This window comes from Echiichthys vipera, assembly GCF_963691815.1.
Source record: "Echiichthys vipera genome assembly, chromosome: 18".
NCBI classification, from domain to species: Eukaryota; Metazoa; Chordata; class Actinopteri; order Perciformes; family Trachinidae; genus Echiichthys; species Echiichthys vipera.
In genome coordinates this window covers 11286698-11308615 of record NC_139843.1, presented here as the reverse complement: position 1 = coordinate 11308615, position 21918 = coordinate 11286698, and the positions used below count along the sequence as shown (strand labels likewise).

The following is a 21918-nucleotide window of genomic DNA, read 5'->3' as shown; positions in this document are numbered from 1 at the left end:
AACCTCATGGAGAACACAACCACCTCCTCTCAGTGGTGTAACTTGCAATAGAAGTGTGAAGATATCACCAAATAGTGAATGTCTAGATGAGGTTTAACTTTGTGTGCTAGGCCTTTTACATTCTAGAGTAATAGCCGTGCGTTCTCCTCTAATGCTGCCTTTCATTATCAAACAGTAGTCCGACCTAAATCAACGCTTCTACATAATATGCACTAACGTATGGATGTAGTTCAGGCCTGCAAGGAAGGTAGTTGTGTCTCTGTGTCGATGGTACTTTTCAATACCGAATGTTTTATCCTGCTGTATGATCTGTAATCCATATACAACCAATATGCATACAAGTATGCTGAACATGGGTGCTGATGTACATAGTGTATCATAAGGTCAAGACAGCAGTGACTCACTGCCACTCTGAATGGAAGCACAAGTCTGGAGAGAGAAGACTCTTCCTGCCTCTCAGCGTAAAACTGCTCATTTTGAAGACAATTTGAATCTTTGCAGTTTAGGGACGTTTGAGCTCCTCTTTGTTTCCAAAATGATTCAATGCCTGATCATTCGGGCCACAGAAAGATGCGTCACATGTTGTAGATTTTTGAGCTGCTAAATTATGACGCAGGTTTCCGAGATCAGATTTAAAACAGGATCCGGCTCTATTCCACTTATGTATAAATTATAATCTGGCTTCTATGTGCTCAGTCAAGATGAAGTAATAGTAGTAAATGACAAATCTCAAACATGCTTTATCTCTTAAGGGCGTCAAATGATTGAATTCTGATTGAAAAGATCCCTATGATAAGCAATAAATATGTACATTTAAAAAAATATGATGAATTATCAGAGTGTGTTCAAGGTGAGAAACCAACATCAAGGAGTCCAATTCTGCAGCTTTTATGTGCATCACTCTCCGTCTGTCCTCTGTGGACAGGCGAGTCTTACAGTAAATCAGGTTTAGAAGATGTCCTCCTGTGGTTGTTTAACATACAAAGACTGTTTGAGAAGCTTTGTTTCACTAAATAACAAAAGAAACTGCACAATAGCACAGGAGAGATGATCCGAGTTACAGACAAGAGATGATCCCAGTTACACTGCCAGTCAACCTACAGTTGCATTAAAGGAACATGCTGACATTTTCTCTGCCTCTATAAACAAATAAAAGCTTAATGACATTCCTAATTGACTTAAACGAGAGCAGTTAGTCATGGAAATGTTTTGACAGACACAAGACACAATGCTCCTTATTTTGACTTTTAACAACAATTGAGGTTAAAAAATGCAATTTTCTCAGAATTTAAAATGTCAAAGTGTATCCCTTTAATCGTACTTGAACTCTTTATTCAGTAAACACACTGTATAAAATCTAATACTCAAGGACAGACTCGGCTGAAAGCTCAGGTCCCACCGTGTTTACCGCCACTGTTTGTGATCACACAATGTAGCTGGACTCATCAGAGGATTTTGGCGCCATTCACACACGGAAGTCAACATTGTTCAGTCTCACAGGAGGGTAACCAGTATGATGTAAATACTTATTACTGTATATTGAAATACATATTAAAACATATCTGAAAAACAGTGACTGTGTGTTACATTGGACGTGTGTGTTAAAGATGGTGGTTCTGCCGGATGTTATGGTCGAAACATTTTTTTTCTGTGTAGATAAATTAGCGGTGGTGAAGAGTCAACATGAAACTGACTCTGTCGTCAGGTTGTATTTGTAAATATTTTTAAATATTTGCTGGATGTCAGTGATGTTTCTACAGGCTTAGGTTGGGGGCTGGTACGAGATTTGTGTATCTGTGCTTCTCACAGTATTAACATCACATTTAGTTGATAAACTTCATGCTTAGTTTGCCGTATAATCACAGCAATTCACAAGTCAAACGTGTTATTTTAAGTACAATAATATACCATACTTTACAACTTACATGTAACATAAAGATACAGACTAGTAAATATACAGTGCTTCTGAAAACACATACCTTTTTTAACATTATGTACATGCATACAGTGTATAAGTAGGGTATTCACTCAGCTATATGGCAATATACAGTATGTTACTCAAGCTGATGAAATGTTTAAATGTTTTTAGTCTGGCTGACCAGATGTGCAGTGCTGGATAAAGCCTGAAGCGCGTGGTCGGAGGTCAGGCCCTCCACTATCTATTTAGAAAGGGCACCATCCGCTAAGCTCAAGATGATTATGATTGGTTTGAAGAAATACAATCTTTTTTTTGTTGTTTTTACCCTCCCCAGAATTATAAGCATATGTACCTGAGAATAGTCTGACAATGTGAAACACCTGCACTTCTCATTACTGGCTCTAAAAAGTCCTGATGGGATCACTGACATGTTTCATATCTGCTGTTGTTGAATCCTCTCAGCTCTATTCAGATATTTGACTCCCCAGCGTCGCCTTTGCCCTTCGGCTGCCTCCACTCAGCATAGATGGACTCCTCGTAGTCTCCCATCCCTTCAAACTCGACATCCGGAGACTCAGGGGCAAAAAGTGCTGCTTCCTCAGGGCCAAGAAAATCCTAAGACAACAAAACCCTCAGTAAAACTCTCGGTTTTAGGACAGTTTTCCATAAATGTATTATACAGATTGCAAACAAACCCCAAACAAGAAAGGTTTCTGCATTCCAATATTTAAAAATCTGTCTTTTTTCTTTCATCTCACCTCATCATCCAACCCTAAGTACTTCTCTGCTGATGTCAGCATCTGCTTTTGACTGACAGTGTGATTGTAGTGTTTGAGAGCCTCCTGTTTAAACACAGACAGCACACAACAAGAGTATCAGAACAAACGGCTTGTCTTTGCTTTCTGCTGCTTCAAAGTAGCTGAGAGCAAATGTTGGATTAGTGGACTACAGCAGAAACATTTAACATGTATTATTTGTTAGTTTGAAACAATTAGCTTGAGGCTTTTTTTACTTTAACTCGACACAGAATGACTTTGTATCTCTTCCATGTTTTTGCTTTAGCAGAGTTATGATGGTAAAACTGGTAGATGAGGGCAAACTCTGTGGTTCCTGTTTTAAAAGTTATTTTGTTCACATAAAACTGAATCCATTGGCATAAATTACAAATCAGGAGTTGTTGAGTTAAGTAGTAGAGACAGACGACGGATCTGATATTTCCTCTCACCGTCCTTGGTGTGAAGTGGTCGGGCTGAAAGCCCCACTGCTCACTGTAGGCTTTATAATACTGCAGGTTCTGCTTCATGACCTGGTCCTCAGGTTCAAACAGGAAGTAGCTGTAAGCACAGGGCAACGCACTTCGACCGTCGTTCACTGACCGGAGGAAAAACACACATCAGACACACAGATGAGTGTTGCTAATATTCAAGAGCAGTGATGGAGAGCTCAGATGCAGTTGTAAACTTACGCTTATAGTAGGCGTACTGGAGGTAGTGGTAAATAGTGGCCACAAATTTCTCCACAAAATAACCACCGACATTGGGCATCAAGTTGTCTTCACATTTCAGCTTACAGTGTAATACTTCAACATAAACCTCTGTGGAAAAGCAAAGCGCAGCAGAGAGGATTTATTATTAAGTAAGAGTCCGACAAAAGACACAGAGACAGCAGTGGAAGTATTCAAAGTACTTATAACGTAAAAGTACTCAATTACAAATTAAAGTCCAGCATTCAAAGTCTTACTTAACTAAACAAAAATACTCATTCTGCAGAAAACAACCCAGAAACTTTATATTCATTTGGGTAGTTTAGTCCTGAAGTTCCCAATATAGAGGTCGGGCCCCTCCAAAGGGTCATATGATAAATCTGTGGGGTCTTAAGATGATTTATGGGAGAGCAGAGATGGAAAAAACATTTGAAATATGAAAAGGAGCCCCAACTAGACTTTTTGTAAATGGTCCTAAGCCATAAATGTAGCGAACCACTGGTTTAACCTTTAACAATGTGTTGTATATTATAAGCGTATGTCTTTTTATGTTTTTATTAATCTTAAAAAGTAACTTTAGCCATCAGATAAATGTAGTGGAGTAAAAAGAACAATATTTTCTTTCTAATTCTCAAAGAAAGTTTTCTTCTTTCTGTCTTTTGCATCTTGTGTTATCCGGTCATTGGCCATGTTCAAATATTGCACACTTACCTGCTATGACTGCATAGAAGTCATGGTGTGGTGGAAGCTGACTGATGCCTTCGCAGTCTGCCTGACAGAGGTCGTACTCGTGGAGGTAGAGCCTCAGAGCTTCCTCCATGTGTTCAACGCTGCTGCTGTAGTCGCCTGCATTGACGAGTTTCACTCCTCTCAGAAAGGAAGCCTAGAAAGGACATGATTGATCCACTGTAGCATTAAACTGTGTAACCCTCTATTGTGCTGTGTATTCTGCAGAAAATGTTTATAAAGGACAGAGGCTAGGATGTCCTCACCTCATGTGGTAGTTCTTCGTGGTCGGTGAGGTAGCCGCTCAGGTCGTACTGGCTCTTGTACTCCTCCATCAGCTTGTGAATCTCCTGGTCCTCAGGGTTCTTCTGGAGGTAGGTGTAGGCACATGGGACGGCCCTCTGCAGGTCATTCAGCTGGAAGAAAACCAGTGAATTACATCAGCTGTTGTTAGGAAGACGTGTACATTTAATCTTTTGTTTCTTAAACTGGGTAGGATGCTACAGGTTGACCCAGTAGCTGATGAGATGTTTAAATCAATCATTTCTATGTATTAATGGCTTTTTCTGGGACCTTTGTTAAATTTAGGTATTAAGGGACTGGAGAAAGTTTGCAGTTCTTGTGGGGTACCTCCAAGACAATGCTCCATTGTAGTGTTTTTCTTTAAGCACATTTGCTCGTTGTTGTTGTTGTTGTTGGTGGTGGTGGTGGTGGTGGTGGTGGTCATTTAGTAAAACAGCAATTCCTACTGATTCTCTAACGTCCAGTCACTTGAATTTGACCGTATAATTGCTCATTTTGCTGGTGACCCCTGGAATCCCTTTTAAGGGCAGCTGGCATCCAGAGGAGGAGTAATACACAGGCTGGCCTAGACTGCAGCCTAGGGGCCCCAGGTGTGCAGGGGCCCTCGATTGGCCGGACTAGTTTAAGTTTTTTTAATTTGCTACAATGGGGATAAAAATTGCCTCCTATTGGGGCCCTTAGAAACATTATTTCACTGATTGAATGGATATGGGACACATTTACCCAATAAGCTGCCATCATGTGGCTGGGTTCAAAAGGTCATTTTTGTAGTCAAATGATACGTCACTCACAAAAAGGCAGAAAAGAAATGTGAAAGTGGAGCACAAAAAAAGAAACGCACAACGGCTGAAAGAACAACAGGACTAAGATCTCCTGAAGAAAAATCCTAAATTGACAGGATTTTCCAAAGTTACAGACTCTTGTGTTCTAGCGGGGGTTTTCTGATAAAGCAGGATTAATAATGTTGGGGATCCAAACAAACAGTAGCCCAGGGGCCCCTGACCACCTTAATCCGCCACTGCTGACATCTCAGAACCACACTTTCAGATCCACTGGTATTGCCTTCATTTTGTCAGTGAATGTCATGCACCTAAATGAGTTTAATTTCTAAGGTAAGGATCTTTCAGGGTTGATGATATAAGGTTGGATATATCCCTATATATATGTGTGTGTGTGTGTGTGTCTTACCGCGGAGTGCGCGAAGTGCAGGTATCTGTAGGGAGATCTCCTCCTGAAATCCTCCAGGATCTCTCTGCCTGGAGGAGGGAGCTGCAGCGCAGGGAAATGCGCTCTGCACTTCTTCTGACAGGACGCTCTCACCATAACGTGCCAGTAGACGCGGAGGTCCCGGTTTCCTGTAAAGGACGGTTCTTCATGTTGTTTGCTACTGTTGCAGTGCAGCATGCAGTATCTCACGCTGTCTTTAAGAAGCCGGTGCAAACGCAGACTCAGTTCCAAATATGTGATCGACTCCGTCCACTTTTCTGCTGCGTAAAGGTCCAGCGCGAGTCCATACGCGGTGGTGAGGGGCACGAGCTCCTCTTTGGGGAAATTTCTGAAATTGTAGTTCTCATATTGTGCGGCTGTCATAAAAACAAAGGTCAAAGAAAGCCACGACAACAGCGCGTCTCCTTTTGCGCAAAATGCCACCATGTTAAGATAATATCCCACATATTAGTCTGTTTCTTCTGTCTGCCCCCGAGTGTCTGCGAGGTTGTCTGCTGAAGTGCTTAGGGGTCTGTGGGAATTCCGGGATTGGGCCTTTCAGAGACTGTCTCGGGTTTCTCTGTGCAGGCCTACAGCTGTCACGCACTGCTGTGTTTCTTTTTTTGGCACAAGACTATGCGTGCGTAAAAGTGAGAGCTTGTGCGCTTTGTTGTTATATGTGCTCTGATTGATGATTGCTCAGTCGTGCAAGTTTATTTCCACTATGAATGATTCATAAAACTGCATGCGATCAGATTTACACGTTTAACTTCCAGAGTCTAATTATGAATGGTTGTCTTCTATGGGTTATACCATAGTTAGGTGATCTGTGGTGGTATGTAGCGGATTAGAAGCTTATTTTGTTTTCAGTAGTTCTAGGTCTGCACACAATAGTTTGGGATTATTGGACCCATTCAAACTGAGAGGTTTTATAGATGCTTGACAGGAAGCGAAACCTCTCGCAGACTACACTGTACCTTTTTAACTCACTTCGGAAGTCGTCGTAGTTAATTTAGAGGACTTCTTGGTATTTTCACGGCATTAATGGGAAAGCTGAAACTTTGAGGGCTCAGACCACTTTACGGCTCCGAGAGGCTGGTCCAGAGAGGCGGATCTCTCTCGGTCTCTCTGTTGCCTGCAGCGGTGCCGAAGAGTCAAGCGCAAAAGACTACGGGCGACTTTGCTTTCAAAATAAAAGCACAAAAGGACCCTTTGGTAAAAAACAAATCACGACTCCAGCCATAGTGACGGACCGTAAAACAGGCCTACATTAAAAAGACTGCATAGATAGATAGTTTATTTGAAAATAAATATATATGAATTGAAACTACAAACAACGTATTGGATGTACTGTTTAATTGTTGTGGTTTTCTTGTATTCCCTTTCAAAGGAAGTCGTGCTTTTTAATTGTTGTGGTTAGCTAACTTGACAGAAGAGCTTTCCACTCCCAGCTCCGACATTCCTTCCCTTTGGTTAAAAAAAAAAGGGGAAAAAAAGTCCCCTCTGCAACCTGGAGATTGTCCACGTTTACAGCATTCAGACAACGCTGCCCTGCTCCACATCTGCAGCCCCGGCCCTCTGCGTAAAAGAGTGCACACGGACCTGGGCCTTCAATTGATCCCTTTTTTGGCTGTTCTTACCACCTATTGTTTTGAATCCCTCTAACTTCTTTGACCCGATTCTGCAAAGATGTTTGCCTGCTGCGTTGTCTTTTCCCTCCTCACTACGTGGTCGTCAGTGGGGTGTAATCCCAGTCCTGTGGTTGGAGATGTAGTCGTGGACAGATCCTTCATCCCCAAAATCTGTGCAAGAGAAGCGAAAGAGGGAGATTATGTCCGCTATCACTATAACGCCACATTTGTCGACGGGAAAGCGTTTGATTCGAGGTGAGTTCCTCTGAAATTTGATCTGAAATTTGAACGCATTTGTTTAAAGTTTAGTTTATTTGCAGTCAAAGTCTGTGATTGTGCTGCAGACTCAGAGGCCATACACTCAGAGGCAGTTTGGTTAAGCTGTTGTGTTTTTTCAGAAATGTAAAAAAAAATGTATTAAAAGAACAGAAAAAGATGAGATCTATCCAAAGATACGTTTCTGTTAATAGGCTGCACATCTAAAGTGACGTCCTCTTCCTCCAGAGCTGACAACCTCTCAAAGTTAAACCCACTCGTGACATTTCCTCGGTTTTTGTCAAACTTTTGCTCCACAGTCATCAGAGAGGAGACGCCAAGGTGGGCCTGCTCGGGGAGGGCCGACTCATCGCTGGCATGGATAAAGGTCTGCAGGGCATGTGCGTGAATGAGCGCAGGACGATCACAGTCCCGCCCCACCTGGCCTATGGAAGCACCGGTGCAGGTAAATGTCCTACAGTGGGCTTACAGCAGATTTTAAACACCCATGAATGTGACTTTTTTTTTTGCAATGTAGACTAAAGCACAGCAGATTTTTTTGACATAAGGTGATTTATTATTAACAATATTTTTAAATAAGGGACTTACAAACAGTGGTAGAAGAAGTAATCAGAGAGAGTAAAAGTAGCCACATCACAATTTCCAATAAAATAAACAATTATTAGTCGACAATGTACTTACAGTATCTTAAGTTAAAGTACTTGTTATGCAGACATTTTTAGTAGTAGTAGCTATATCACAATTTTACCATGAAATACACATATTAGTCGAAAACATACTTAAAGTATCAAAAGTTAAGGTGCGTCTTATGCAGACATTACATACATAATTATTAGATTATTAAGTAGTATTATAAGTAGGCAACTGGTGTTGGTCAATTTAATTTTAGTAGTTTACAATAAATATTTTACAAGATGAATACATGTTTTCCACATGTGAAATCGTAATCAACACAGTAACAGAATGGGAAAAAAACTAATTACATCCACTGATGAAGGTGATATGAAGGATAGGACAGCTCCAGGTAAGCCACTAAATTAATGAATATAAAATTATTCATGATACAGTATGTCATTAAGAATCTCACAGTATAGTATGTCATAAAAACGAGTTAAAAATCAGATAAAAAGTCATGATTTATTATGTCAAAACAGGCATAGTACAGAAATGAATACTGTTACTCATTCTGTATTTTTTTTTATACATTCTTACTGTCTTCTTCTTTTTTAAACATACTGATCTTTGACTTTTGTATAGTATGTTGAACAACAAGTCATTGTATGATAATAATAATAATATTATAATACATATTATTTGAGCAGTATGTCAAATAAAAGTCAGTAGAGTACTAAAAAACTACAGTATAAAAAATTCACAATATTGTATGTAAAAAATAGTCATAGATTAGTATTTCATTAAAAAAAAAACATTCATATATATATGATGTCCTTAAAAATGCCAAAAAGTATACTGTAGGTGGGTTGTGGTGTTTTCCTTAATGCTAACAAGTCCAGATTCTTATAAAGCTACATTTATATTGTTGTTTTTTGTTTTTTTGTTACTAACCAGGAGTTAATATCTAACTATTGTCTTCCCCAGCTTGCTTCTGCCTTTTGTTTTATTGTAATTTTTTTGAAATTTGTTGAAATGCACCATTAAAGAATATCTTGTACCTAGCTTAAAGGGCCATTAATATATTTTTACATGGCGTTTAACCATAAACACATTTGCATTAAACTAACATCTAATTGTCATTAGTTACATCAGATGTTGGTCCTGGCTGGTTCTGGGGCTCAGTGGGGGTCCACAGCTCATTGCTGCTCCTGGGCCCCCTGCGCCTCAGTGTTCATATTGCAGTTTGACACGCTTTTTATAGCATCTGTAGCCTAAATGTTGAGGTCCATAAAAAAATAAAAAATGACTATGAAAAATAAATACTAACCCAAAGATGCTAGCTGCTATGCGGTGCTTTGAGCTAAATGCTAATATTTCCCACCATGCTGATGCTGCCGGGTTCAATGCGTTCCATGTTGACCAGCTTAGCTTTGTGTGTTAGCATGCTAATATTTGCTTATTAGAGCTGTCAACTAAAAAACAGCCAAGGGTTATGGGAACGTACTTTCACAAGTATTCAATCATGCACCAAAGTATTGAACAAACTGATATTTTGGAGCTATTTGAGAAGGGATCTCCAAACCTTCCCTCATGGTGGTGCTAGATAAAAAGTCACCAAAGTCAGTAGTGTTCATCTTCTGGGTACCACGAATGCCTCAAAATCTAAATGGAAGCCAGTGCAGGAAGGCTAACATGGGGGTTATGTGATCTATTTGATTTCATCCAGTTAACAGTCTGGTTGCAGCATTTTGTATAATTTTGAAGGCGTGAATGTGCTTCACTGTTATTCTTAGTATGCTGACTATATGTATTTTATAACTGTGAAATGTAGTTTTAGCATGTTGATCATTTATATCGTTTTGTTTTTTAATGTTTTTATTGTTGTTTATGTACAAGCCCAACTAGGGACAAGAGTTGAACATTAGCAATAGCTATAAGCTCTATACAGCACATAAGTTGCATTCTTTGTATTGAAACTATGTTAAACTACTGTTTAAACGTCCTTATTTAAATACACTTCTATTCTATTCTGTTTAGGCAGGTATGTTTTCCATATAAGTGTTAAAATTAAAATGCTGGTAGTGCTAGAGGAAAAACAAGCATCGCCAAAGTCAACAGACCTGCATTGCCTTCCTTGAAGACGCGCTGCTACCATGAATAAATATTATTGATTATATCATAATCTGATTGTGGCCACTTCATAAAGTACCAGTAGGGCTACAAAGTGCTGAAATGAAACCATCACTACAGCCTGGCCCAACACCCTGTTTAGACCAGAGCCCTCATTTACTGAAATCAGATGATTTAAGGTTCACAAGCTTTCACCTAAACTGGATTATAGTGTTTATTTTTTCTAAACAGGTCTTATGCTGATGTCTGTCACTGCTGTGTGAGTCCATCTAGTTTAACTAACCATGTTTTACAGGTGACTTGGTTCCTCCAGACACCACCCTGGTGTTTGAAATCCATCTGTTGGATCTGTGGAACAAAGCCGACCTGGTTGTCACCAAAGCCATCACCACTCCCAAAGACTGCAAACGCTCTGTGATGCGCACCGACTTTGTGCGTTATCACTTCAATGGCACTCTGCTCGACGGCACTGTCTTCGACTCCAGGTTATTAGCAATAAATAATAATAATAAAAGTAAATCAACCACAGTCAGCATAGTGGTGCTTGTTTGAAGCATAATCACATTATTTTCTGCATGCTCAAATCCCCATCCAAATAAGCTATTTTGTGTCTTTACTGCGTCATCCAGGTATGTTGTGTTTGACTTTGCGCTTGTGTGAGCCCTACTGTACGTAGCTACACCAGGAAGCAGACCCAGGACTCCTTAGTGGGTGAGGGTTGGTTGATTAAGGGCCTTGATGAAGGCCTGCTCGGTATGTGTGTGGGAGAGATCAGGAATATTGTCGTCCCACCCTTCAAAGCCTACGGAGAAAAAGGATCAGGTAAGCACAAGTGATGGTAAATTAAAAGAGCACAAACAAAGTCTTAGTTTATTTGTAGTTACTCCTTAGCAACCGAACACTGCTTCTTCAAACACCAGGGGATTAGAGGGCAGAGAAATAAAATAATGTTACATAGAATATGTTTTTTTTAGTCATCGCAGTTGAGTTATTGATTTTTTTACATTAGTAGCACTAAGGAGCAATGTTTTTAAGAGTATCAATTCCATAGGCTGTATAAAAAAGGTTACTTCTCTAAACAGTGTGTGACAGTAGCACAAATACTCTATAACACGGAACAAAAATAGACTGAATTGTCCAGTTAATCCATATTAAATCAGTTAAGTTGGTTTACTTTCTCATTTGTTTTGTAATTTTAGTTATATCGTGTATCTGTGTGGAGGTCAGTCCTTCTTTAAGATAGCTTTCCTCTCCAGACCATATATTACTTTTAGTGAAGTTGGCACCAAGTGGATCATAAAGAAATAAATCATTGATGGTGTAACCCAAAATATAACTACGCTGTATATAAAACCACTTGTTTGTCATGTGTATGTTACTAACATGTCAGTAGATGTGAAGTTTGAGATTCTCCGGCCTCTGCTCACCAGGTACAGAGATTCCCTCCCAGGCGACCCTGGTGTTTAATGTCATGTTGGTGGACATTCACAACTCAAAGGATAACCTCACTATTGACAGCCAGGTGGTGCCTGAGTCGTGCACACGGAGGTCTGTGGTCGGGGATTACGTCCGGTACCACTACAACGGTACCTTCCTGAACGGGGTCACCTTTGACACCAGGTGAGCTCAGGTCACACTCACACTGGAGCTGAATGTAGCTCAGTTGCCAGTTATGTTATGTATGTTGTATGTAAGTTATGTAGTTATGATATAATTAAATTATAAAAGTTTTTCTGATGTTGCAGCCATTTGTACTTTAATAATAAGCATGTAATCCTTTTTTTGAAAAGAAACGCTTCTCTAATTGTCAACCCATCACTTCAGTATAACAGTGCTGCCTGGCTGATGACAGGTTGCTGTATTGTGTGATGTGTATTTTAAGTCTAATTCTAATAAAAGCCATTAAACCATGCGTGTTATTGCCAACAGTTATCAGAGGAACAGCACATACAACACCTACATTGGGATGGGGTATGTGATTGCAGGCATGGACCAGGCCCTGCTGGGAGTCTGCATCGGAGAAAAGCGCAGAGTCATCATCCCTCCACACTTGGCGTATGGAGAGCAAGGAGCAGGTAGCTTTTTCTGCAGTTTTAAGTGAACTGTCTGCTCCCACGCAATCTTAATCTTTTAGCAATTACTGTTGGTTCATTGTTCCATTTCTGCATTGACATGCAGCTAAGATTTTGAGTAAAATAACCCATTTAAATCCTTGTTAAATAGCATTTTGTTCTGAATTTTGGTTGAAATATTAGAATCAACTTGTTCAAGAACGTAAACCAAAAGATCCAGAAAGATGGGACGGCTGAAACAATCTTAATGTTTGCAGTCTATTTTCATTCGTACTTGGACACAGTTAAGTAACCATAAAAAACATAATGAAAAAGTAATGGAATTATTATACAAATATACAGAAAAAAGGCAGTTATTGTTGTTAGTGCTGAAACAAGTCTTTGCTCCATCATTCACTCATCAAATGTGAGGATCTTTTGCTTTATTGTGTTTTATACCATTATAAATAAATATCTCTGGACTAACAGTTGGAAAAAACAAAAAAAAGGAGTTGACTCTGGGCACTGGGATGAGCATTCTTGTCAAAATTGTCTGACATTATAAAAGATTTATCTAAGAAATAATTTAGAGATTAGGCAATTTGAGAGAGTCAAAATTAGCCAGAATAATCCGGCCAAATGATATGAAAGAAAAATCAGATAACGTTACCATTGCTAAACACATCTGTAGGTCTTTTAATGAACTGGGAATCTAGTTCATCCAAATAAGAACAGAGTAAGTCTTTATCATCATGTTTGTTATACTGTATATATTAACATTTTAATACTCAGAGTTACTGTAAAGATCAAATAATAACGTGTGCTGTGTCCAGGTGGTGTCATCCCCAGTTCGGCTGTGCTGGTGTTTGACATTGACGTTATCGACTTCCACAACCCCAACGACACGGTGAACATCCAGATCACCCACAAACCTGAGTTGTGTAATGACACCACCAAAGAGAACGACCTCGTCCGTTACCACTACAACTGCACCCTGGTGGACGGCACACCGCTCTTTTCCTCGTGAGTCACCCAGACATCCGTGTTTTTTAACGCCGATGTGATCACCACTTTAATTTGTCCGATTGACTTCGTCCTCAGACACGACAACGAGAACCTTCAGGATGCAGTGCTGGGGGCGGACAAGGTGATCGACGGGCTGGACGAAGGCCTGCGAGGCATGTGTGTGGGAGAGAGGAGGGTGATAACGGTGCCGCCTCACCTCGGCCACGGAGAAAAAGGAGGTGAGGCTTACAATGCTCACAGTCAATCTGTCGTTTCACTGGACCTTTTTTTTTATAGCCATGACAGTTCTCTTAAAATCCTGAGCTCCAAGTTTGAATTTACTAAAGTAGTAAGAGGTAAACGCATATTTAAACAGACTCATTCTTTGTTTTCCTTACGTCAGCCACTGGTGTGCCAGGCAGCGCTGTGTTGGTCTTTGATATTGAACTGATGAGCTTTGAGAGGGGAGTGCCACCTGGTTACCTGTTTGTGTGGCTGGAGGAGAGCCCTGCAGACCTGTTCAAAGCCCTGGATGTCAACAAGAACAAAGAGGTGCCCCAGGAGGAGGTACGTCGCTGCTGACTGCATCACCTGCATTATTTCAGAAGGCCGATGAGGGCCCACAAAAGTATTTACAGTATATACCTAGTTTCATTATGTAAACTGTAGATTTATTGTGCAAATATAAGGTGATTTTTTTAGTAGTAGTAGCTATATCACAATTTTACCATCAAAAACACATATTAGTCAAAAAAATATACTTAAAGTATCAAAAGTTAAGGTGCGTCTTATGCAGACATTACATACATAATTATTATATTATAAAGTAGTATTATAAGTAGACAACTGGTGTTGGTCGATTTAATTTTAGTAGTTTACAATAAACATTTTACAAGATGAATACATGATTTCCACATGTGAAATCGTAATCTACACAGTAACAGAATTGAAAAAACTAATTACATCCACTGATGAAGGTGATATGAAGGATAGGACATCTCCAGGTAAGCCTCTAATTTAATTAATATGAAATTATTCATGATACAGTATGTCATTAAGAATGTCACAGTTTAGTATGTCATAAAAACGAATTAAAAATCATATAAAAAGTCACGATTTATTATGTCAAAACAGGCATAGTACAGAAATGAATACTGTTACTCATTCTGTATTTTTTAATACATTCTTTAATACATGTTGAAAAAAAAAGTCATTGTAAGATAATAATTATAATACTATAATAATACATATTTGTGTAGTATGTCAAATATATAAAAAAGTCATATATAGTAGATGTCCTTAAAAATGACGAAAAGTATGCTGTAGGTGGGTTGTGGTGTTTTCCTTAATGCTAACATGTCCTTATATTATACTACATTCATATATTGTTTAACCCACGCATCACACTGTTATCGACTGTTATTGATGCTCCCTTATCTCTCGACACATTCTAGTTTGGGGAGTTCATCAAGCTGCAGGTGGCGGAGGGCAAAGGTCGAATAAAGCCTGGAATGATGGTGGATCAAGTTATTACCGACATGTTTAACAACCAGGACCGAAATAACGACGGAGTGATCACAGCCAACGAGCTCAAGCTGAAGGTCGATGAGGACAAGGAAAGGGAAGCAGCGAGGCATGAGGAGTTGTGATGAGGACTAAAGCTTTTATTCTCTCTCAGGGATAAACCCCAACGCATAACAACAAACACCGAGAGACGTTTTCAAAACATCATCAAGGTTTAATACTTTCTGTACCATACTGGAGAGTCTTTTTAAAAAACAAGAAAATAGTGAAAATGTCTTTTTTATTGTGGCGTTCTGTGTTGAATGATTGTTTGTTTTTTAATATTGTATTTCAGAAAACCAAATAAGCACCTTTATTTGCCCTTGAAAGCCACATTAATTAAAATGTTTGTAAGAAAAAGAAAATTGTTTTTGTTTTTCCAGGACGTACCCATTATCCCAGCTAAAGAAATCGTCGGACAACCGAAACAACTGATATTTATCGGTATAAGTATTATTAGAAGTGCACTTATATATACAAAAAGTAGAAAGACTGTTGGTAGCATCTGATTCCATCTTTGAAACAGTTACCTGGTGTTATTTGAAGCTGTCGTTTTTGGTGCAAGATGCAGCCACAAAGAATATCTGATTGTATGGTAACGATGGTATTGTATGTTAAAAGTCAGTATAGGATGTTGAAAAAAATGTATCATATCTTAAGCTGAGATGAGTCAAAGTATAGTCGGTTGAAAAAAAACAAAACGTAGTATAGGATGTCATACTATGACTTTTTTGTGTCAATGTCAATCAGTAATAGGATAGCATAATGAAAACAGTTATAGCATAGTATGTTGAAAAAAATGCATAAAAAAGCCATAGTAAATTAAGTCATAGAGTAATATGTCCAAAAATGACCATAAGAAGTCATAGTATAACAAAGGAGTCACATAGTCAATTGAAAATAAGTCATTCCCTGAATTGCCCCCCGGGGACAAATAAAGTTTTTTGAATTGAATTGAATTGAATTGAATAGTGTAGTATGTTGAAAAATAATACCAATAATAATAATAGTTATAGTGTAAGTCAAAATTAAGAAGTGATCACAGCCAACAAGCTCAAACTGAAGGTTGATGAGGAAAAGGAAGAGGCACAAGGAGGTGTGACCACTTTTATTTTCTTGCAGTAATAAATCCCAACAACTTAAAAACAAACATTGAGAGACTTTTTTTCAAAACACCATGACTTAATAATTGCTGTACCCCAGTGTAGTCTGTCTAAATGACAAGAAAATAGTGCAAATTATCTTTTTTGTGGTGTTCTGTGTTCTGTGTTTGTCTTTGATAATTCTATTTCAGAAAACCAAATGAGCACCTTTATTTTTTCTTTTCCTAGGACTTTAATCCCAGCTAAATAAATAACTTTACCAGTATTTACAGTACAAGAGGATGTCTGGCCCCAGTGCGACTTTGAAAAATGTTGCAGTTTTTAAAAGATGTTAGAAGAAGTTATTTGCAAAGAAGAAGAGCATAACTGGAAATCAGTGGTTTTTCAGCATAAATAGCATCTCTCTATAATCAAATGAATCAAACATGATTTGCCGATCTAAACACTACTTTATTATAGTCATAAGACTACAAAAATGATTAGTACGTAGCATATGGAGACAAAGTGAAAATGTTGATTAAAAGGATAGTTGACGTCTTTTTAATCCTATATGAGGAGTTTCTGCTGGAAACACGGGTTTTCATCCTAAAGGTTAAAGGAGTAATATTTTTTTGTTTTTTAAATGTGAGCTGTATCTTTAGTTGAGAATAGCAAGTTTACAAGTTGGTCTGTATTCATTTTTTCTTCGACGGCACCCAGACTAAAGTGCAACTAGCTCAATGTTGAAATTTCAACGAAATTCTAGCAGCAACAATTTTTTTCAGTTGAAAGAAACAACACTTATTTTCACTGTCAGGTTAGAGAAAAGGGTTAGAATAACTTTTAATAACTACTACAATAGCTTGTGGACTTGAACATGAGGTTCTCGCGGTGTACTCAGAGGTAATATACAGAACGCACCAGTGTGTATATGTAGAGCACTTGGCAGATATAGAGACATTTACAACATGTGTTTTAAGTCTTTGCTCGTACACCTGATTAACGTAAAAGATATTTAAAAGCATCTTCATAAAACAACAAATTAAAACACCTTATAATTGTTTACACTGCTATTTTTAAGAGGGAGTGCTTCTGGCACTGTACTATATTTTTTATTTTATGCATTTAAAACAAGACAATATAAATTCTCCCTGCACTGAGTTTTGTTAAGGTGGCAGGCACACTGCTGCCATTCTGTTGTTTTTATTAAGACATCCTGAGGAGTCCCTAAAACAAATTAAAGAGCTTTACTCAAAGCTCAGCCCTCTAATAGTCTGTAAAGTTGCAATACTGGCACAAATCACAGATCCATGACCTAATTTACATCTCTTAAATTACTGGACTTAGGTAGTATGGCTTTGAGTCAAAACACTGACAGTGTAATAATAAAAAGATAAAAAGGTCCAGTTTAAAGTTGTAGTTTGAGGTAAGTGATTGTGTGTGTGTGTGATTATCCAGCATGCAACATGATGAATGGAGTGAAAATGTCCATCTGTGTGTATGTTGTCATAAAGTCCCTCCTTGTGCCTCTTACTTCTTGTCTCTTGATGAGGTAATGTATCTCAGGATGGCGTTGGGAACGTCCATCGTCTCGTCCTTTACCAGTACGATGTCAAAGGAGTTGATGTACGACTCTTTTCTCTCGTCCACCTGAGAAGAAGCAGAGCGCAGACACTGAGAACCCGAATCCTTAAACTCAGCGTGTTGACATCAGGAAGAACACTGTACATTAGTCGGACCTGATCGTTGAGGAAGCCGATGGTGAGGAGGTTCTGGTGCTCAGACACGCCGTCGGCCATGGTCAGGTCCCCTAAAGAGTCTCCCAGCAGCAGCACGTTTGGTCGACCCTGCAGCTCTCTGAGGCCAGCTGCATGTGACAGAGCCCCTTCCCTCTTGTTAAAGGTGTGGATCAGTTGGCCTTTGAAGGCTCGCAGGACACCCTTATCAACAACACAATGTTCAGGTGAGTTACGGAAACCTCTCATACAGAAGCTGGTGGGATAAAATCATGTTGATCCTCGTCACGATTGGTATAAAAATATGCTTTCACTGATCTCTATTAGTAACCAAGAGGAATTGTAATATGATTCATAAAACAGAAATTAAAAAGCAACATCCTGATGACACGTAATATCAAAGCTAATAAAAGCAAGCTGGTGTAGCATACACCAGCTTGCTTTTATTAGCTTTGGATTAGCTCCTTGTAATTTCTTTATTCTGTTAACTGTTTTTCATGCCTGAAAATCAATAGACTGATGAGATCAAATGATTTTGGTATCTTTGGTATAATTTAGGGGCTCATTCACTGGCCTATGTTTATCTTTTAAAAATGGAACAGTGGGTGATCGTCTTAACTATTTAAAATATTCTGCAGGATGTTTCATACAATCATTCACAATATGAAGTCCCAATAAAGCCAGGTGTGGTCAAACTCACAGTTTGGTCAAAGTCCATGTAGTTGGAGATGATGTGGACGTTGGGAAGGAAGACGTGGTTCTGTCGAATCACCTCCTCCAGGACGTCTCCAACACCAGCCGAGAAGATCAACAGAGGAACCTGCTGCTCCGTCAGATGTTCAAAAAACACTTTGTAGCCATCCCTTAAAAAAAAAACACACACACACACACACACACACACGCACACACATAAGACACAAGAGCCAATGACTATCTGAGAAAACATTTACATTTCTGCATGTGACAAGTTTTGATCAATCTGAGCAAGTGCTGCCGAATCTAATAGAATATGTTGTCAAGTAGTAACACAAGAAGTTTGATTGGTGTAATCTATTTATGTTCAACATGTGTTTTACTAATGCACATCTTATTTTTAATATCAATTGTAACCAATAAAATGGTTGTCTTCATGACTCATATTTCTGATTTGTCTTTGTGCATGACAGGAGAATAAACTTAAAACTTTCTCCATAGAGCCAGAAAAAAAAATACATTCATATCCTTTACTTAAGTACTAATACCAAACTGTATTATTATCAAATAATTTCTTACTCACCTCTAAACCTTACTGAAGTAGATGTATATACAGTAAGTATTCTCAGACAAATTTATCAGTAAGTAAAGTTCTCATTTATGCAGTAACACATCATTTGATTTGCTGTAGATGTTTAATGTTGTGCTAATTTTAACTTTTTTATATACTGTTGGGTTGTTTTAATCTACAGCAATGCATCATATTCTATAGTATATATATATAGTTTGTAGTGCCGTTGTTCTGTGAGAACCACATATTTTGTTAAAAGTCAAATTTTCATGAGCCCAGAAAAACAGCTGTTTTCCCCGTTATGACAATAGTAATCCAAGGTATTTCTTAAAATAGTTTATTTAGCTTAAGAAGAAGAAGGGTATTCTCACCCCATAAAGGAACACTCAAAGATGAAGTGCAGAACTGTATACTGAGAAATACAGAGAGATTTCCCTGGCCATGATAAGCTTAATCAGCTTTGTGTGAACTCGTTTGGCAAAGGTTTAGATGTAACAGAGGTCCATTTATATTTATAACGTTCAGCACTCTAGCTTTAATCCTGGGCATAGTGCATACCTGAGCATAGCGCTGGATTCCTTGACAGCCTGGGCCAGCATGTCCTTCCTGATCCTCTGCTGGATCAGCAGCTCATGAACCTTCGTCCACCTGCAGAGAGCAGCACAAAACAAATGTAACATCTCAACACGGCTTGGGTTTGATTCGCTTTGTGTATGATTTGTCATTATCTAATTACAATTTTGTTTTGCAGTATTTGCTAAAGGACAAATTAGATTAAAACAGACAGGTGTTGTAATTTAGATCAGACTGTTTGTTTCTTACCACTCCACCATGAGAGGCAGCTTCTCTTCAGCAGTCCTGCTCGCATCAATCTCTATGGGATAATAGGTGTTCAACAGCTCCCTCATCTGCAGTGGATCGACAAAAAAATACTGAACATGTAAATGCAGACCACTCGCAAGGGATGTATCAGTATGCATGTACTTGCTGAGAGAATAAGAACTGCAGACACAGCGAACATTAGTTCATCTACAGGGATCGCACACCTTTTCCAAGGTCATATTCAAGCACTTTTCAAGCACTTTTCAAGGTCCATTTTCAAGCTTTTCCAGCACTATACAGCTGTGGTAAAATAACATGTTTCTATGAACACATATATATATGCGCTATAAATTGTGTTTCATAACACCAGAAGGAAAGAAATTAAATTAAAATTCTCTGCTATGGCTGTTTGTTCTGAAAGAAATGCAGAGCACTTGCAAGCACTTTATCCAAAATTCAAGAACTTTTCAAACCTTGAAAACACAACAGTAAAGTTCAAGCATTTCCAAGGATTTCAAGCACCAAATATCTTTTAAATATTACACTTATTAATGACCTTATGACAGTAGTGCATTTACCTTTTTAGTACAAGCTTCATCGATCAACAACCGGTTATCCAGGATGTCTGGAAAAAGAAAGTAAAAAACAGTTTGTATTAGTTTCAGAAAGGCACAATACATTCAGAAAAAAAAGTAACAAATCAATTTAAAAAGTAAAGAAAGCACAAATACAAATCGAGTAATTACATTTTTTTTTGCTCTAATGATGAAAATGTAGACTCCTCACCATACGAAAAAATTTTGGCCAAGATGCAGATAATATTGTGCTTACTGTGCGTCGTGGGAACTCTCTTTCCATTGTGGGCAAATCTGGTCAGTGTCATATCGAAGTCTGAGATAACCTGAGGAAATATGACTATTTACAACTGAATAATAGGACCCTACAGCTTAGCAAACACACATTTATGAGACGATCATACAATATGTACAATTTTCTTTAGTTTAAACTGCAGAGGGAAAGGCTCGGTTTTGCATTTGATTCATCATCTCTCAACTCTTTTTACTGAACCCAGGTTTATTAACAAAAATCACTTGAACAAACAAGTGGACTACTGACAGGAGAGATTAATCAGTCTTTCAGTCCACAAGAAAGACTCGTCTAGACTCTCTACCATAGATTACTTTCTTTGGGGCTCATTTAAGTACTATGTAATTAGCTGAACATAATCTAATCTAACGACTTATATAATTTCCTGTTTTTGAATATGTTCTTAATTCTGATGAAATGCTGCACAGTTCACTTACCTGCAGACTGCCTGCACCTGCTTGCTGCATGGCGTGGATTGTCTCCTCCACTCTGCTGCGCTCCCTCATCATCACCGAGCACTTGGCCAGCTCTGGGATCTGAACAGAGAAGAGTTTAGTCTTACAATGCATGTTTATCCAGTCACAGCCCCAAGGCAAGAAAGAGAGAAGACAGACAGCAGATCTATGGGGCAAAAGCAGGCCACAGGGAGGATTTATACTGGAATATGTTACATGCTCGCATCTTAGTTAGTATCAAGTTCATCACGGTAAGTTTTTGAAATAGCCAAAGAGTGTTTAACCCAGCATAAACCCAAATTATGTTTAAGTGTAAAGTTTCTGAAATTAAACTTCCACTGTCTTTAATCAGAAAAGTTGCCTCACCTCGGTCTTGGTCAGCTGGTGCCAGATTGCCAGGACAGTCCGCACCGGTGTGTAGATCCAGGGAATATGGTATATCTGCATGTAAAGCCCAGGAAAAACTCATTTTGATAATGCCTTTTGATTTACAAATGAGACATTTGTTCACACAGGCAGAATATTCAACAAATGGAGATGTTTACAATATTTATAATTGAACTGTTCTTTCAAGGAGACTTTTCCATGTCTTAGTTTATTTCCCGTTGCAGTGAATGTGAATGACAGCAGCTGACAGGAAGTTATCAAGGAACAAGGCTGTTGCCTAGCAATGGAATTCCGTTGAAAAGGTCTATAAAAGTATTACTTTCCAAAACAGTCATATATCTTACTGCGCATGCGTCATATCCCAAAGCTCAGGTTTGGTTTTTTTTGTGTGTCCAATC

General features: G+C 38.7%; 4 protein-coding genes across 4 annotated transcripts in view; 2 read left to right on the top strand and 2 right to left on the bottom strand.

The window, feature by feature from the left end:
• The window catches only part of LOC310961026 (synaptic vesicle membrane protein VAT-1 homolog), a 243107-nt gene that overhangs the window by 78953 nt on the left and 142236 nt on the right, over positions 1–21918 (top strand). The gene's annotated exons all lie outside the window — the stretch shown is intronic.
• On the bottom strand, positions 2387–6083 carry LOC310960685 (endoplasmic reticulum protein SC65-like; the record flags this gene model as incomplete). The annotated part of the gene is made up of 7 exons (XM_083932447.1): positions 2387–2533; positions 2677–2760; positions 3144–3289; positions 3384–3512; positions 4113–4284; positions 4394–4543; positions 5619–6083. The coding sequence occupies 7 exons, from the start codon at positions 6081–6083 to the stop codon at positions 2387–2389; spliced, it is 1293 nt and encodes a 430-aa protein (XP_083788573.1).
• fkbp10b (FKBP prolyl isomerase 10b) lies at positions 7130–16214 on the top strand. The gene is made up of 10 exons (XM_083933196.1): positions 7130–7522; positions 7843–7988; positions 10584–10773; positions 10965–11110; positions 11719–11908; positions 12218–12363; positions 13173–13362; positions 13441–13583; positions 13748–13911; positions 14799–16214. The coding sequence occupies exons 1-10, from the start codon at positions 7326–7328 to the stop codon at positions 14991–14993; spliced, it is 1707 nt and encodes a 568-aa protein (XP_083789322.1). The 5' UTR covers positions 7130–7325; the 3' UTR covers positions 14994–16214.
• On the bottom strand, positions 17520–21580 carry LOC310960540 (7-methylguanosine phosphate-specific 5'-nucleotidase-like; the record flags this gene model as incomplete). The annotated part of the gene is made up of 9 exons (XM_083932259.1): positions 17520–17639; positions 17729–17929; positions 18426–18588; positions 19548–19637; positions 19812–19897; positions 20390–20436; positions 20643–20712; positions 21116–21214; positions 21500–21580. 9 exons carry the CDS (start codon positions 21578–21580, stop codon positions 17520–17522), a joined length of 957 nt encoding a protein of 318 aa, XP_083788385.1.